This window comes from Hesperophylax consimilis, chromosome 26 (genome assembly GCF_061612785.1).
Source record: "Hesperophylax consimilis isolate HC1 chromosome 26, BYU_Hcon_1.0, whole genome shotgun sequence".
In the NCBI taxonomy this organism is placed as follows: Eukaryota; Metazoa; Arthropoda; class Insecta; order Trichoptera; family Limnephilidae; genus Hesperophylax; species Hesperophylax consimilis.
This window is the reverse complement of record NC_142861.1, coordinates 10,823,149-10,839,574: the sequence shown is the minus strand read 5'-3', so window position 1 is coordinate 10,839,574 and position 16,426 is coordinate 10,823,149. Positions and strand designations below refer to the sequence as shown.

General features: G+C 35.9%; 1 protein-coding gene across 2 annotated transcripts in view; it reads right to left on the bottom strand.

Moving 5' to 3' along the window:
* The window catches only part of Vps4 (vacuolar protein sorting 4), a 28,588-nt gene that overhangs the window by 6,436 nt on the left and 5,726 nt on the right, over positions 1–16,426 (bottom strand). For both annotated transcript variants that reach the window (XM_089647584.1, XM_089647585.1), the window contains exons 4-9: positions 10,907–10,995; positions 5,508–5,656; positions 4,991–5,173; positions 4,555–4,639; positions 1,093–1,306; positions 410–638 (exon numbers count right to left, since the gene is read on the bottom strand). In XM_089647584.1, the coding sequence (XP_089503710.1) occupies positions 410–638; positions 1,093–1,306; positions 4,555–4,639; positions 4,991–5,173; positions 5,508–5,656; positions 10,907–10,995 (949 nt within the window). The remainder of the gene's footprint in view (positions 1–409; positions 639–1,092; positions 1,307–4,554; positions 4,640–4,990; positions 5,174–5,507; positions 5,657–10,906; positions 10,996–16,426) is intronic.

Sequence of the window (16,426 nt, the reverse complement as noted above, 5' to 3'; positions counted from 1 at the left end):
TTTACCTAGTTAGGGGATTAGGAGACGGGGTATTTGGTTTATTTATTGGTTACGGCAGGTTAAGGCCTACAGCCCGGCGGCCGACAAAGGGTTTTATGGTCTCAGGTACTAGGTATGGGTTTCAGTCAACGTCTTTCAATTTATGACTTGGAAAAAGGTTCATTTTAGATATTTTACGACACAATATTTCGTTTGTGTTGATTTTACCGCCGGATTTCTAAAACCTCTTAAGCGGGAAGCAGTTTTAGCTCTAAAACTTATTATGTGGGAAAAAATCGTGTTTTTTGTATGGAATTTTCAAGGGACCAAAAATCGAAACTTCTTAAGCGTGAAAACTTCTTAAGTGGGAACTTCTTAAGCGAGTTTTACTTATGAACTTATCGGTAAATTCACTATATCGATAACTCACCATGGTGACGGGGGGCTCATACAGCTTGTCCCCGGACACCTCCATCCAGGTCATCTCGAAGGCGCCAGGCTCCCCGGGAGAGCAGGGCGTGACCAGGTCGGTGGCGATGATGTCCGGGTTGGTGGGGCTCTTGCCCGTCACGTTGCGGAAGTGGGTGGCCGTCTGCACCTTGCGCACGGGCTGCATGAGCGCGTCGCGCACTACTATGCTGATGTCAGCGCCGGAGTAACTGCACGGAAATCATTTCAAACCAATTAAGTAAACATTGAACAGTTATCATTTTGACCAACAGATCCATGGCCCATTGCCTTGGAACGCACCGGGAGGGATGGATACGTCTCTCGTCAAAAAATAATTTCCCTCAGGGTCTTTTAAGGAAAGGACGGAGAGGAAGTTCTGGGAAGGAAAAAGGAATATGGAGGTCAGTGTGTCCAGGAGTGACGGACGTATAAATCCATCCCTCTCCGCTGCGGTGCGGTCGTGAGAATCTGGCTGGAGAGGTCAGAGGATCTCCCTTAGCTGATCTCTTCCGATCCGGCTCGCCGCGCAGCTGGAACTAACTCGCCAAACACAGAAAACCACTAGGGGCGTGACATCCATTCTCATACTTTAGGTTACTTCTAGACAAACTAAATTCCGCATTCAACGAGCCGACAAGTTGAATCCAATGTAAAGAACCTTACCCTTCCGTCTTGGCAGCCAGCTGCTTGAGGTCGTCCTCCGACAGTTCGTGTGCCGTGTTTCCCAGATGGATCTTGAACATGATAAGGCGGGCGTGCTCCTCGGGCAGCGGGATGTAGATCCTCTTCTCAAACCTCCTGCGGATGGCTGAGTCCAGCACCCAGGGGATGTTGGTGGCGCCCAGCACCAGGATGCCGTCATTGTCGTTGCCCACTCCTACAAATATATTTAAATTAGCACCAAATTAAGAGTGAGTCCAAATAATAGCATTTTGATATTTTTTGCACAAAAATTTTGGTTATCAATTTCCCAAAAACATATTTTTCTAATATTGATAGCTTGATCTTGCATAGTTAGATTTTTGACATATTATGGCAAAAATGTTTCAAGCTATCGCTTGCCATAATGTGCCGAATTTATAGAACCTAAAAATATGGGATATGTGGAAAAATTTGGGTGGATTCATTGGCTTTAAACTACAGTAAGCAGTTCATATGTTTACATATTAATATTTTGAGGAATGATATTAATTAAATAATATGGTGTAGTAATAATAATATGGACGGCATCCGTGGTCGAGGGATAAAGCTCTCGACTAGCAAGCTTAAGGTCGCGGGTTCAAAACACAGCGTACACAAGTAAATTTTATATGATTAATTTGTGTTATTTCACAATTTAATATAATGTATATAGTATACTTGCGGTACGTTCCAGAGTGGAAGATACTCACAGTATGGCCCTAGTGCAAGACCACCATTCAGAAGTGAAAAGTTGCTTGAAATGGCTTTAGCCTTTTCCTCTTCCCCATCTCCCCCCCCCCCACAACCCTCAGCCTCACAACATACCCCAATTGGGGATGCCGTAGTTTCACTGGCTCCAGACGGTTAGGAGCAGATGGGACTCTTGTAATTAATAAAAAAAAAGTAACTAAACATATTTCACATGAAAATTTTTGCATAAACCTTGCTCAAATTATGCTTCCATATCTTAACTAATAATAAATAACTGAAAATAAATGTTTTGGGGCGATGTTTGCGTAAACAAAATGAAATATTACCGAGCAAATAAAACTGTAGCGGCAACTACTAGTAGGTTCTAGAACATCGATATACGCAACGCGCTTCACATGGGAATCTACGAGACGAGCGGCGAAATATGCGCCGACCTACTAGGATGGGAAGTTTCTCGATTCTACCAGGCGTAAGGGTGCCCTATATAAAGCAGCTATGTCGAGGTACCTAGCCAGTCCCAAGGTCAGTCTTACAAGAGAGTCAGTCCCATTCAAGAGTCCAGCTACAACTGATGACGGGCGGCCACTCCGCCCTGCGCCCCGTGCATGCGCACCGTGCCGCGCTTCTCCGCCCCTGCATCAAGCTGCAGTACCTACTAAGAGTACACGGTGTCGCTAGCGTGATTTGAGCCACGGATTCACATCCACGGAGACCACGGATTCACATCCCACCATGATGTGACCTACATGCATCCCATTGTGATGCACATCAACTACCATGACGACATCGTCAGCAACAACTGTGACTACTCTGGCTACTCCATTTGGACTCTGTAATTCAACTACTTCAATAAAGATGCCACTAGGACCTCATATCTTTTTTCATTCGTCTCCCTACCATGAATTGAATGTCAACGCCAGCCAGGCTGTGTGCACTGGTACATAGGTCAATTGGCATTTGTATTTTTATATTGCATTATTTATGCACCGGTATCACAAGCGTTTTTAATAAATAAGGATTTTTTTATGAAGTTATTTACATGATATGCTATCTTACAAGTACACTGGGTAACGTATCTCCAAAGATATTAGAAGAACGAGATATGCTATGTTGGCCGCCGGACCGTAGGCGGACTACTGCCGAATTAGGGTACTTTGAATACTATTGGGACGTGTACGCACAGAAATCTGTTCTATGTATTAGTGCGGATACCTTAGCGTAAGCGAAGGTGTGCAGTAGTATTGGTGAACAAAACCGGCGACACTGGGCAAAACAATTCCACACAGTATGAACTGCTCATAACACATCTCGTTCTTCTAATATCTTTGCGTATCTCAAAAAAGAAAATTCTTTTGGGTTTAACTGCTCTAACACATTTTTATATTTAAATTTTTTTTTAATATTTATTTTTATTCCGAAATGAGATTGTCAATGAAATTCAAAATTCACAATTGCTAAAAAGCTGTTGCAAAAACGAAAAGCGGCGCACGGTTCTACTGATATCATACTAATTGTCTATTGCACTTGCGCGTCGAACTAGACCGTTTGAAACGCCACGGCAAATTTGAAATTAACTGAAGGCGAAAACCTGTCTGGGGCGCTTGCAATCCTTACCCGAGATAAACAAATAAATTTGTTGAACATATTTCAAGAGATGTCGATTAAGATACGAATGAGGAATTTTCAGAAATGCATTTCAGTTACATATTATGCTCGTACACAATACAGCAAGGACTCAAACCTAGAAACGACTATAGACGGCTCCTGCGTGAGATACAAGCGCGATAGGGTTTTTACTAGTATTTTGGGACTCCAGACTAGAGGTGGGACACACTTGCAATTCATGGAGGCTCAACAGTTGTGAAATATTAAAGCATCTGCCTAGATTGATTCTAGATTCTGCAATAAAATACAAAGAGCAGAAAACATCTTGACTTCAAAGTTCCGATCAAGCAAATATTTTATAAGCACAATATATTATTGCCTGGCGCATAATACTATCCTTAAAAAGACCCTTCCACACAGCGTCCCCAAAGATGACATAGTGTGGGGTGAAGTGAAATTTTTTAAATTTTACAGGACCTTGAAAAACGCATTTTTAAGCAGAAAAATGAAGGGGGATCTCCATTGCATTTGATTTTTCATTGTTTACATGTATTTAAAAAAATATATAAATGTTTGTTTGTACAAAATCTTAAATCTCCGAAAGTTATTCACAGATTGCTTTGAAATTTTGACACAACGTTGCGTTAGAATATGCGTGTGTTTTAATATACCTATAATATATAGATGTCCCCTGTGGCAGGTAAAAACATGCTTCTTTAAAAAGCATCACCATCTGTTGGACGTAAAAGCAACATGCGCTATTGTTTCTCTATCTACACAGACAGACTGAGTCACAGCAAAGCGTGGCGGGGTACAGCTAGTTAATAATATAAATACATATTATTTGGAGGTTCACTTTTATTTTTCTGCTTCAAAATTGATTTTTTCACTCTTGTGTAAAATAAAAAAAAAAAATTTCACATTGTAGGTATTACGCACCCAACAACGATACATATATCTTTTCACAAGCCTAGAAAAAAATAAATGAGTTGGCTTGTAAAAGTCTTTCAAAGTGGATTTAATCTACAAACAGTTCCTCCAATTTGTCTTATTGTATTTTGAATTAAAATGTTGAGAAACATTGCTTATGATGGTAAATACTAAATTAAAGAAATAAATTAATGTTACCTTGCATTTGGACGAGGAATTCCGTTTTGATTCTTCGGGCGGATTCTGATTCATTGTCTGAACGGGAAGAACACAGGGAGTCCACCTACAGACAGATTACAAACAATTCATCTCCAATACTTATCAAGCATAATAATTTCGGTTGTGGGTCTGCCTGTGATTTTCTGATTGAATTCCGTTTTAATGAACTAGGATTTGTTTAGACTTTAAATGTCATTTTCGAAAATGGAACTGATTGTGTCAACAATTCGGACAAGCAATTAAGTATTAAGTCCATCCTCTTTGTCTATCCCCTGCGTAGAATCAGCGTGATGTTAGTTAGTTAGTCAGTTCAGGACACAACATGAGCATGAGACCGACAGGAGTAAAGGCTTTTCTTGGAGAGGCTACGACTCTCCATGGGTTATGGGCTGACGATGTGTGTAGTGAATATTACCTCATCAATGAAGATGATGCTGGGTTTGTGTTGTCTGGCCAGCTCAAACAGATTCTTGACCAGCTTCTCAGACTCTCCGAGCCACTTGGACACCAGGTCAGACGAGGACACAGAGAAGAAGGTGGAGTTGTTGGCCTCGGTGGCCACAGCCTTGGCCAGGTAGGACTTTCCTGTACCAGGTGGCTAGAAAAAAACAGATTATTTTTCTCACCCCTTCATGCCTTTATGGATCATATATGACCGGGCATCCATACATTACAAAAGTGCTTTTATCTTTTTTTCTATCATGCGAAAATACATGATATTTTTCAATGTTAGAAAGAAAAATAATAATTCTTCTCAAGATGTCTCAAATATGTATACTGTGTGCCATAAAAAAATCCTAAAAATAATTGTAAAAAATAAATCATGTAATGTATTGAACGGCCTAAGCCACAAATGTATATTAACTCGGAATTAAACAAAAAAAAGCCTTTTAATATGAAAAAGGATGTGGCTTGAATTGGATAGAACTTACGCCGAAGAGGAGGATGCCCTTCCAGGGGATCCTCTTGCCGGTGAAGAGGTGCGGGAACTTGATGGGCAGAATAACGGCCTCTTTCAGGGCCTCCTTGGCCAGTTCCAGCCCGGCCACGTCACTCCACTTCACGTGGGGCTTTTCAACAACTGGAACCACAAAATAACTCATTACAGATAACAAGTAACTAGGCATTTTCTTTTTATCATTTTTATTCATTCTATTTCCGTTTCTTTTACGTTTCACTTATTAGTTTCCACCAATTCCAGATTACTAGAAGACAGGATTTTTTACAGTGCAGAAATACTGGAACTAAACTTCATTGCCCAGAAGACTAATGGAGGGTAATACGTATGCCGTGTCAATGAGCGTCTTCAATTTATCACTTAAGAGCAAACTTAAAAGAATTCATAATCTGCTCTTTCATAGATGGCGCTAATTTAATTATTTCACTTCACTACACGTTTTGCAAGTCATGCTTTAAAATATAAGACAAATTATTTGTTTGCGCCTGTACGTTAGGGTGGAACACTTTTGTATGAAAAATTTTTTTTTTTCGAAATTCGAATTGGAATACCAGGGAAAAGTTGCTTTATGTAATTCTAAATAACACTTCTCAATTTGGAAGTTCTAGCTCGACAGCTTGAGGTCCCGTCATAGACTTGAAATTTTATTTTTTAAGGTTTTATAGACGTTTTGTATTAAACACCCTATAAACAAAATAATAAGTAAATATAATACATTATGCATTAAATGATAAAATAAAAGTAGGTTTTAATTAATAAAAAAAATAATTTCAAAATTAAACACAGGTTCAGAAAGTTATGGTGGTATGAATAAAATCATTTTTTATAGCAAAAATCCTTTTTCGGCTCAAACTTTGGCATGAGTTTTCGGGATGCTAATTTTGATTTTATGAATCCCTCTCGTCTTGTCTTGTCGAATACACTTAGAGCTGCTTCTGTCACAACTTTTACAGATCTTTCCATAGCCTGGGTGTGGCAAGGCTCATAAACTCCAACACTGTATCTTCTCCATTTTCAATAAGATTTTGTAACTGATCACCGGAAATATTCATCAGTATTGGGGGTTCGTATATATTTTATTGCCAGTCAATCATGTCTATGTAAGAACATGCATTTAAGTCCACTTTTGGCACCCCAAACATGCGCCAAACAGAATTTTTATTAACTTGACGAGCCTTTAAAATGCGTCTTGCAGCGAGTTCTCTAATGTGCTTACGTGAATCTGTTATCATACTCAACAACAAGTTTTCTGGATGAGCAAAGTAACTGTTTCGAATTATAACAGGGTCCACTATCGCTAACAACTCGTTGGACAAATATCTAGTGCTGTTAATGAGCTTCCATAAATGATTTGAACCATCTTTGCAGGATGAATGTGTTTTGATAGCAAACCAGACAGGAGCGTATGATTATATGACAAACGTTGCTAAAGTCACAAGATTTTGTTGTGGATTTTCTGTAGAAATATACAAATGTAGTTTGCGATTAGCTCTTGTCAACCAGCGGGCATGGGGTAGTTTACCTGGGCTTCTCTGTAATAAATCAGGAGACCATGATCCATTTACGACAGCAGAAGTAATTTCTTGTAAATATTTCTGGTCTGTACTGAGATCTGTGGATATTTGTGGAAGTAGTTCACCTTCTATCGTCTCAAAGTTGGCTAACGGCAGCGTCTCGCATATCTCTAATGCTTTACCAATTTGACCTGCAAATGATTTAGGTCCTGCAGTAGGGCCATCCAAATAGATAAACAAATGCCTCAATGGTAACTCATTGGCGTGTAAGAGACAAATTATCCATTGCAATGGTCGAGATAGTCTATTTTCCAAAAGACGAATCACGCCTCCTACTTTCCCTGTATTTGTGTTTGTTCCATCACAGCCAACAACCATTAAACTATCTAGTGATATCTTTTCAGTCGTTAAAAAGCTGTGGATAGCTCTTTCAACATTTCTTGCGCTGCCCGATGTTGGAACACTATACCCAACATAAACAGTACCTTGTTCTTTTATAATCGAAATATGTTCCTCTTGTACAATCACTCTAAGCCTATTCGATCTTTTTAAAGCACTTTTAGCCGTCTTGTCTTTCCTTCCATCGAAATATAATAAAGGAATTTCTGTTACTCTTTCTTCGGTTAAAATTCTGTCTTATTTTTCTTAGTTTCATCCTATCTATTATGCCTCATTTCTTGTTTGAGAGTACGTAATCTTCTATTCAGCAATTTTTTACTCTGGATAAGATCCGTTCTACCTAAAGCCTACCTTCTAAAAACATTTGTTCCTCTTTTGGCACTATTTTTTCTCTCAAAAAAGTACAGATTACAAATTCTTGACATTTACTTGCAGCTATGTCAAAAATCTTTCTACTTTGTACTTTGAACTCTTCTAACTTTTCTTCCTTAGTTTTTTCAAAGACTTTTTCGAATTATAGCACTTCGAGTGATAACTTTTTAGTAATTGTAAGATTCTTTTGTGTGTGACAATTTGAATAGAAGATTTTATCCACAATTCTTCAATTTTCGTTCAAACTATTTCGGCAATTTCCAAAAACGTAGGTTCTTTTCTTGTGTTATTCCTTACTTTTAAGTCTTGTGGAACCCATTCGTAGAATTTCATCACTTTTTCATACGTAGGTAGGATATTCTCTTTCAACTCTGCACTTACACCAAATATCGGACATTTTAAATTTTGTCGTCTAGAAGTCATGTTGATTCACTTAAAAAAGGTTTATCAATAAGTACTCGTGAATATAATTGACGCGCGACCTTTCACCTTGAGGCAATTATCGACACTAGTTTAAACAAAACACTGCATTTCGTAGATTGTCAGGTGCCGCCCCCCGCTTCGTCCCGCATTTTGCTCCTCTGTAACAGCGCCAAAGTATATTAAAATAAAGAGATATTTGATTGCAATAGCTAGTTAACTATATTTGAATATGTTATTAAATAAAATAAACCTATTTTAATAAATTCTCTACTATTTTGTAGGCCGCCCAAATAGCCCTTAAACCATCGTTTTTGTAAATGTTCGATGTCTTGGCGGGGGCTTTTACCGTTATCTGATATTTTTTATATTTTTAATTGAGGTAATTGATGGCAATTGGCAACTTAATACAACTATTCCAAATCAAAATTTAAAAAAAAAAAATTCTTTCCGCCCTACTGTACGTACGCAATATGAATAAATAGTTTGACCATATAAAAACTTAATTCTTTCAAGAGAGGCAAACAAATACAATATTGGATTGAATTACCGATACAATGTTGTATTTGTGTACCTCTCTTGAAAGAATTTTTATACAGACAAAACTATTTTTATATATTTATACATATTTTTTATAGAATTGTAAAAAATCTGATAAAATATTCTTTCATAAAAGCTAAAAAGGGTGTTAATAAATAAATATGTGGTGAAAGTCACGGATTCTATATCAGAAATGTTAAATGTGAATCTAAATAAATTATTAAAAATATATACAGGTTCGACAGCTGTATTTACCTGACTAAATAAAGTAAATTAATAAATACTAGCAGTTAAAAACCCGCTCCGTGGGTTTTTTGCTGCTGGGCCCTGCGGGCGGAACTTTGTTGCGCTTCGCCAAGTTTAAGTGATACTAACAACAGTTACATTTAATAGGTACATATTATGTCAGAGAGCAGATATAATTAACAAGAATTTTTTTTAATAAACCCTCTTTTAAATATTTTCCCACTCAACTGGTCTTCCTGTCTAACATAATAATAAAATATAAATAATGCCATCACAAAGTGATAAGCTTCCAGAAGAAATCTTCTTATTAAACGCTTGTGGTCAAGTAATTTTGCGTATTGTTAGCTGCATATTTAAATATTCGCGCCAGTCATTTGGTTCGTTCTTATACCGCCAGAGGGGCAGAGTGGTCGAATTTTGCCTGCAGACCCCCGTTCGGGATTTACCCGAAACACACGATTTGAATTCGACCAATCAGAGGGCCTAGATCGTCCAGACGCAAGTGTAATAATTAATAAATATACTTGTTATAACTTTCCAATATTCTATAATACGTAAGTATGATAAAACTAATCAAAATCATGGGACATGACAAAAACGCAACGTACAAACTCTGGCGAAAATGCTTCATTACAAACGAAGTAATATTGACCGACCGGCCAAAGTTTCAGTTTCGGTTTCGGCCATTAAACGAGTTTCGGCCACGATTTCGGTTTCAGCCAAAAATTAACCGAAACTTCGAAAAAAGTGATACGAAAACTGCTGATAAGACGAAGTGAAGGAATGCAGGGTGATGCAAAACATTCATACAATGAACCGAGTCAGCGATCCTACGGGTTCGATGTCCAGACGCTTTGCTCCAACCCATGGAAGACGAGAACAAAGGAATCATCACCTATATAAGTATACCTACTTGCATCATTTCCACTCAACAAGTCCGACTCGGCATAACGTTATTCTGCACAATCCAACACTCTGTACTAAATAATTATCTACGTATTAAATTTGGGCAATAAATCTATTAAATCATCTGTTGAGTTTCCTGACTATTCTCTTTGGCGTAGAGAAGCATCCAACTTCTTACAACTATATGTACCTTTTCAAAGTTTGAAGTCATGTGAAGAGTCAAATAACAGAAGAGTTAGGCCCAGTTGTTTTGCAGAAATTCACGTGTGACAGTCATCAAATGGACTTTCGGCACCATTTTGTTTTTGTTAGGAATCTTTGTAGTTGCACGCACAGATGCCAGTGCGTAGAGCTTGCAGAGAAGTCCGCAAGATTGAGCCAGTGGCCAGTTGTTGCCATGGACAGTGCGAGGGCTCTCAGACAATCTCACTGGCCCAGATTCCAATTAGCAAGCTTATAGTTAGGTCGACTAACGAGTCACTAATATAATACGCGGAGTATTAATAAATCGCTGATTAATATTAAAGAACCTATTATTATAAAACTCCTTCCAAGACGAGTTGGAGACTGTTTGTGCGAACACAACAATTGACAGTTGAAAGGTTCCCGTTAAATGCTGATTCTAAGTCCATTTTAGCTTTTGAACAATTTGTGATCAGCAGAAGAGGACAACTATCATGTTGATAATCTTGTCAACTTATTAAAATTTGATAGACAGCTGAAACGCACCTAGAATCAACATTATTTGTCAAATGTCAACAAAAGAAAATGGCGCTGAATGGCCATCTGATGAAAGTGTTACATTTGAATTTCCACGAAACAACTGGGCCTAAGTATGGGACAATGTATGAATATGAATGAAGCAAGGAGTGTGTGCTAAGACACAGTTGTGTGGAGGCCTATCCTTTCTGCTGTGTGGAAGTTGGTGAAGTTGGGCCGTACCAACTTAACTAGTCTAGGATAAAAATGACATTACTTATAGCTCCTTCCAGTTGACTTTGCAGCTTTTTCTTCTCTGGGTCATCAGAATCACTATCACTGTCATTCTTCTTATCATCGCTACTCCTGAAACAAACAAAATCAATCAATTAAAATTACAGGTAAATTGTGGCCTTTTGTACACAGTACACAGACAGCAGTACAGTATTCTTCTGTATTTTACAGCACCACAAGCTGATATGACCGCATAAAAGTTGTTCTATCTCCTTTCGTTTTACTGTGAGATATATGATTTAAGCAGTGTTCAAAAGTGGCAACACCGCGCTTTGTATTTGCAATTAAAAGTTGACCATAGATACTTCCAAATAATTATAATATACTAGCTGACATGTACCCGGCGTTGCTTGACTTTCAATAAATGTAATATCCATGTATTATATAGATATAAACCTTCCGCAAGAAATTCTCTAAATAATAGTGAAAACCCTATCAAACTCCATTGCATAGTTTAGAAGAACTAAACGCACAAACAGACAGACGCTGGATAGTGAGTTTTATACTATTTAGAGATACCAATTTATATTGTGTCATGATTACGAATTTACTAAAAGTTTATGATCTGGGATGTTCCTGAACGTTCCAGACTATTCTCGAACATTCCAGAATGTTCCGGGATGTTCTGGAATGTTCTCGATTTCTCTTGAATGTTCTGGACACGTAGCCACGACTTATTACTTTTTAGTTCTAAACCATTTCGAATTCTCTCTTATGTCTCTGCCTGACATTTTATATCGCCATTCCATTTGGTCAGAATGAAAATTTCATAAGATGGTGAAATAAATTTCCTCTTTTAATGAAAGCAAAGAATGATCAGACTTTTGGATCCTGAAACATGTCCACATTGCATCTCTGGTACTCTTCTTTATCTATGTATGAATCAATACTCAATATGTTTTGTGCATGTCATGTCCTGACCAGCTAACAGCTCATTTATTAGTCATAAAATAAAAAAAGAGGCCAGTATTTACATTGTTACAATCTTATCAGAGATCTCTGCGCTGGTATGATGATAATATCTTATGTATAAATTATAGAATCTGCTGGTATAAAAGACAATATTAAGAAATGAATCTCCAGACTTTTTTATATGAGCACCGCACCAAGTGAGATTATTAAAATAAAATCTACTTGCAAAACTAGAACTGATTCATCATGTAATTTGGACAGTGTGTTCTGTCGAGAATTTGTAGGTCAAGGCAAATATTTTCAGCTCGTAACATAACTTCCATTGTGATATATTTAGCTTACTAATATATCCATTTAACTGTTCAAATAAGAAAAAACACTATGTTGATACCCTAGTTCCATAGAAAGAACTCAAAATGTCTGGGTTTTGAGTTAATGATGTCAAAAGGTAAAAATAAACTCTTCCATTTTCCATATTTTGATAAAGAAATAAGTGAAATTTATTTTAATTATGTAATAAAATCAGATAATTCCTTATGAAATTATAATGAAATCTGCTTATCATTCATTCTTAGCAAATCATTCTTAGTTTAATATATGTAGAAATATGCAGATATTTCCCTATTGAACTAGTGATATGTAGCCATTCACAGTTCAATGGAGAAACATGTAAGATATTTCCCTATTGAAGTAATGACATGTAGCCATTTACAGTTTAATGGAGAAACATTTAAGATATTTCCCTATTGAAGTAATGACATGTAGTCATTCACAGTTCAATGGAGAAACATGTAAGATATTTCCCTATTGAAGTAATGACATGTAGCCATTTACAGTTTAATGGAGAAACATTTAAGATATTTCCCTATTGAAGTAATGACATGTAGTCATTCACAGTTCAATGGAGAAACATGTAAGATATTTCCCAATTGAACTAATGACATGTAGCCATTCACAGTTCAATGGAGAAACATGTAAGATATTTCCCTATTGAAGTAATGACATGTAGCCATTCACAGTTCAATAGAGAAACATGGCGGATGTTTCCTTATTGAACCAATGACGTGTGCCATTCACAGTTCAATAGAGAAACATGGCGGATGTTTCCTTATTGAACCAATGACGTCGGCCATTCACAGTTCAATAGAGAAATAGGTCAGATGTTTTCTCATTGAACTAATGACATGTAGCCATTCACAGTTAAATAGAGAAACATGGCGGATGTTTCCTTATTGAACCAATGACGTGTGCCATTCACAGTTCAATAGAGAAATAGGTCAGATGTTTTCTCATTGAACTAATGACATGTAGCCATTCACAGTTCAATAGAGAAACATGGCGGATGTTTCCCTATTGAACCAATGACGTGTGCCATTCACAGTTAAATAGAGAAATAGGTCAGATGTTTTCTCATTGAACTAATGACATGTAGCCATTCACAGTTCAATGGAGAAACATGTAAGATATTTCCCCATTGAACTAATGACATGTAGCCATTCACAGTTCAATAGAGAAATAGGTCAGATGTTTTCTCATTGAACTAATGACATGTAGTCATTCACAGTTAAATAGAGAAACATGTCAGATGTTTCCCCATTGAACTAATGACATGTAGCCATTCACAGTTTAATAGAGAAACATATCAGATGTTTCCCAAACGAACTAATGACATGTAGCCATTCACAGTTCAATAGAGAAACATGGCGGATGTTTCCCTATTGAACCAATGACGTGTGCCATTCACAGTTAAATAGATAAACATGTCAGATATTTCCCCATTGAACTAATGACATGTAGACATTCACAGTTAAATAGAGAAACATTTGACATGTTTCTTATTGAACATTTTTAAATCTTACTCTACATTAAAACCTTCAGGAACTCCAGTCCATCTAAAAAAATCAATTATGACCTTTTAACTTAAATACCAGTATATTTGTTTATGTTATGGTTTGTTTTAATAGTTCAAATAATTTTAAAAGTTTTAATATTTGACTGCCAGTCTCAAAAAGCCTACTTTTTTTTTTAAATCGGCGCTGTATTTAGATTTTGAACATTGAAAAACACTAGGTAAAATGTTATCATCTCGTCACTAATATTATTGTATAGAACCAAAGTGCAAATATACATCCATGACTGAACCTGATAAACAATTTAGGGGTATTTAAAAACCTGCATTACAACATTTTCTTCAGTTCTAATGTGAATGTAGACCTGGGTTGCCAATGCATGTGTTTTAAAATACCCACAAGAGATGAAGAGATATTCAAATTACCCAAAAGTTCCTTTACCTCCAAAATTAAACAAAATTCTATTGACATTAGTATTTATTTGTATTATCTAGTCATTTTCGGATTTTCTCTTTCTTTCTGGTTTTAAAAATACTTTGTTTTTTAATTTGCTGCGAACAAAAAATACATATATTGTTCATTCTCATAATTATTGTAAATATTATTTTTCAATATGGTTGAAATGTCCAGAATCTCCGCATTTTCCCTAAATAAAGGTTCTCCCCACAAAAAACCAAATTCTTGAAAATCTTCAAAATTCGCCGCAATTTGGGGAATTCTCCATGAATTGACAACCCTGAGGTGGATGTTGTAGACCATAGATATATTACACACGTAGACTGGTTGTGATGAATCAGCACATTCAGTCGTACCAACTAAGCGGTGTGTTTTAATGAGATGGTGTTTTATTCGTTTTTAAATGAGGATTTATAAATTCTAAGTATAATAATATATGATAAAACTTTTATATTAAGAATCAACGTTTGTTGATCTATATGAATACATATTTTTTAAGACATACTATTTTTACTGGAGTTCCTTATTCTGTGGAAACAAATCAAACTTCAGGATTGATTGATTTAGAAGTTCACTGTACAATGTAACCCCTCAGGCAGAACACCTCACATGGTCTCATGGAAATCCCTTACTGTCATTGTGAGACATATGATCTTAAAGGTATTAAAAGATAAATACCTCGTTTTATATTCAAATCTAGAAGTTAACCGCAGAATAATTAAATTGTACATCTCTATGAAACCAAAGGTTCCGACTGCAATTTGAGAAAAATTTATGAAACAGAAAATTTTATTAATTATTTTTATACACGGTGTCCGGAAACTCGTAGTACAAGCGGGGAACTGGAGAATCTACACCACATGGGGAACCCAAAAAAACATAAAGTTTTTTTTTTTGAGCATTTTCAAAAAAAAAAAAAAAAAAAACCAAAAAAAAAAATTTTTCGGCTATTTTAGGGTTAAAGTTTTTTCTGGTGTTTAGGGTTGAATAACAGATGTTTTAACCCTGCAGAGCAGAAATATTTTATGATTACACCGGGTTAAATGAAGGGTGATTTCAAAATAATGCTTCAAATCCGAGTTTCTTCATTTGTTTTACTTTCAAATAGTTTTAATTAGTTGGGTACTTTGATCTTCAGTAATAATTTATAAGAATTTGATTAAAAAAAAAAAAAAAAAAAAAAAAAAAAATCAACTTCAAACTCGATTTACTCGATAACGAAAGCTCAAATAAAAAAAAATTATACTACAAAATCGACTCCAAATGTGATGTAGATTCACCAGTTTCCCGCTTGTACTACGAGTTTCCGGACACCCTGTATAAAACAATAAAAAATTGTTTGGTGACAACAATTTTTAAAACATATTTAAATAATAAAATGTGTAATAAATTATTATAAGCAATAATTAGTCGCCTGTAATATCAATACAAATTGAAAATATCTCCAGAGTAAAAATAAATGCCGCCGACGGGAATTGAACCCGCGCCTTCTGATGTCCGGTCAGACGCTCTGGACAATTCAATATGAACAATAATAATAATCAACAATTACTGCTTATTATATTTTTTCCACCTGTAAACAACCAACTTTATTTTTGTAGGAAAGGCTTTGTTAGTGCTAAATTTTCCACTAGATGGCGTCGGGACATATCATATCTACATTTGTTGGTGAAAAATATTTTGACTTGTCAAATATTATTATTTTTTAATGATAAACTAATGTTTATAAGAGAAGGTTTTTATGCATAGCACAAAGGATAATAAATTATTATAAGCGATAATTAGTCGCCTGAAATATCAATAGAAATTGAAAATATCTCCCGAGTAAAAATAATTGCCGCTGACGGGAATTTAACCCAATTTCATCAGTTTTTGTACCAAAAACAAAGAGTGAGTCTTTTTTAAAACTTTTTTTATGTTAGCATTCAAAATTTGAATATTTCAAAAATTTTATGTTATTTCTAATAATAAAATTTGAAAGCTTATTTCATTACTTTTCAAAAAACAGTTTTTGTTTTTCGGATATGTTCAGCAATATTCCATTTACTTTTTTCAATAGTTTTAACTAATTTTTTTCCAAAAGTGATATTTTAATGCTATGCATTAGATTTGTAGTCATTTTCTCTGATAATGTTAATCCATAAAATGCCATTTGTTGAAATGTTAGTTTTTTTTGCCAAATTATATCATGTATGTGATTTCCAGGGGCAATACTGCATTTTCTATCTCCTAAACGATTTGATCATGTCAAATTCGCGGCGTTGGATGTCGAACGATAATAAAAT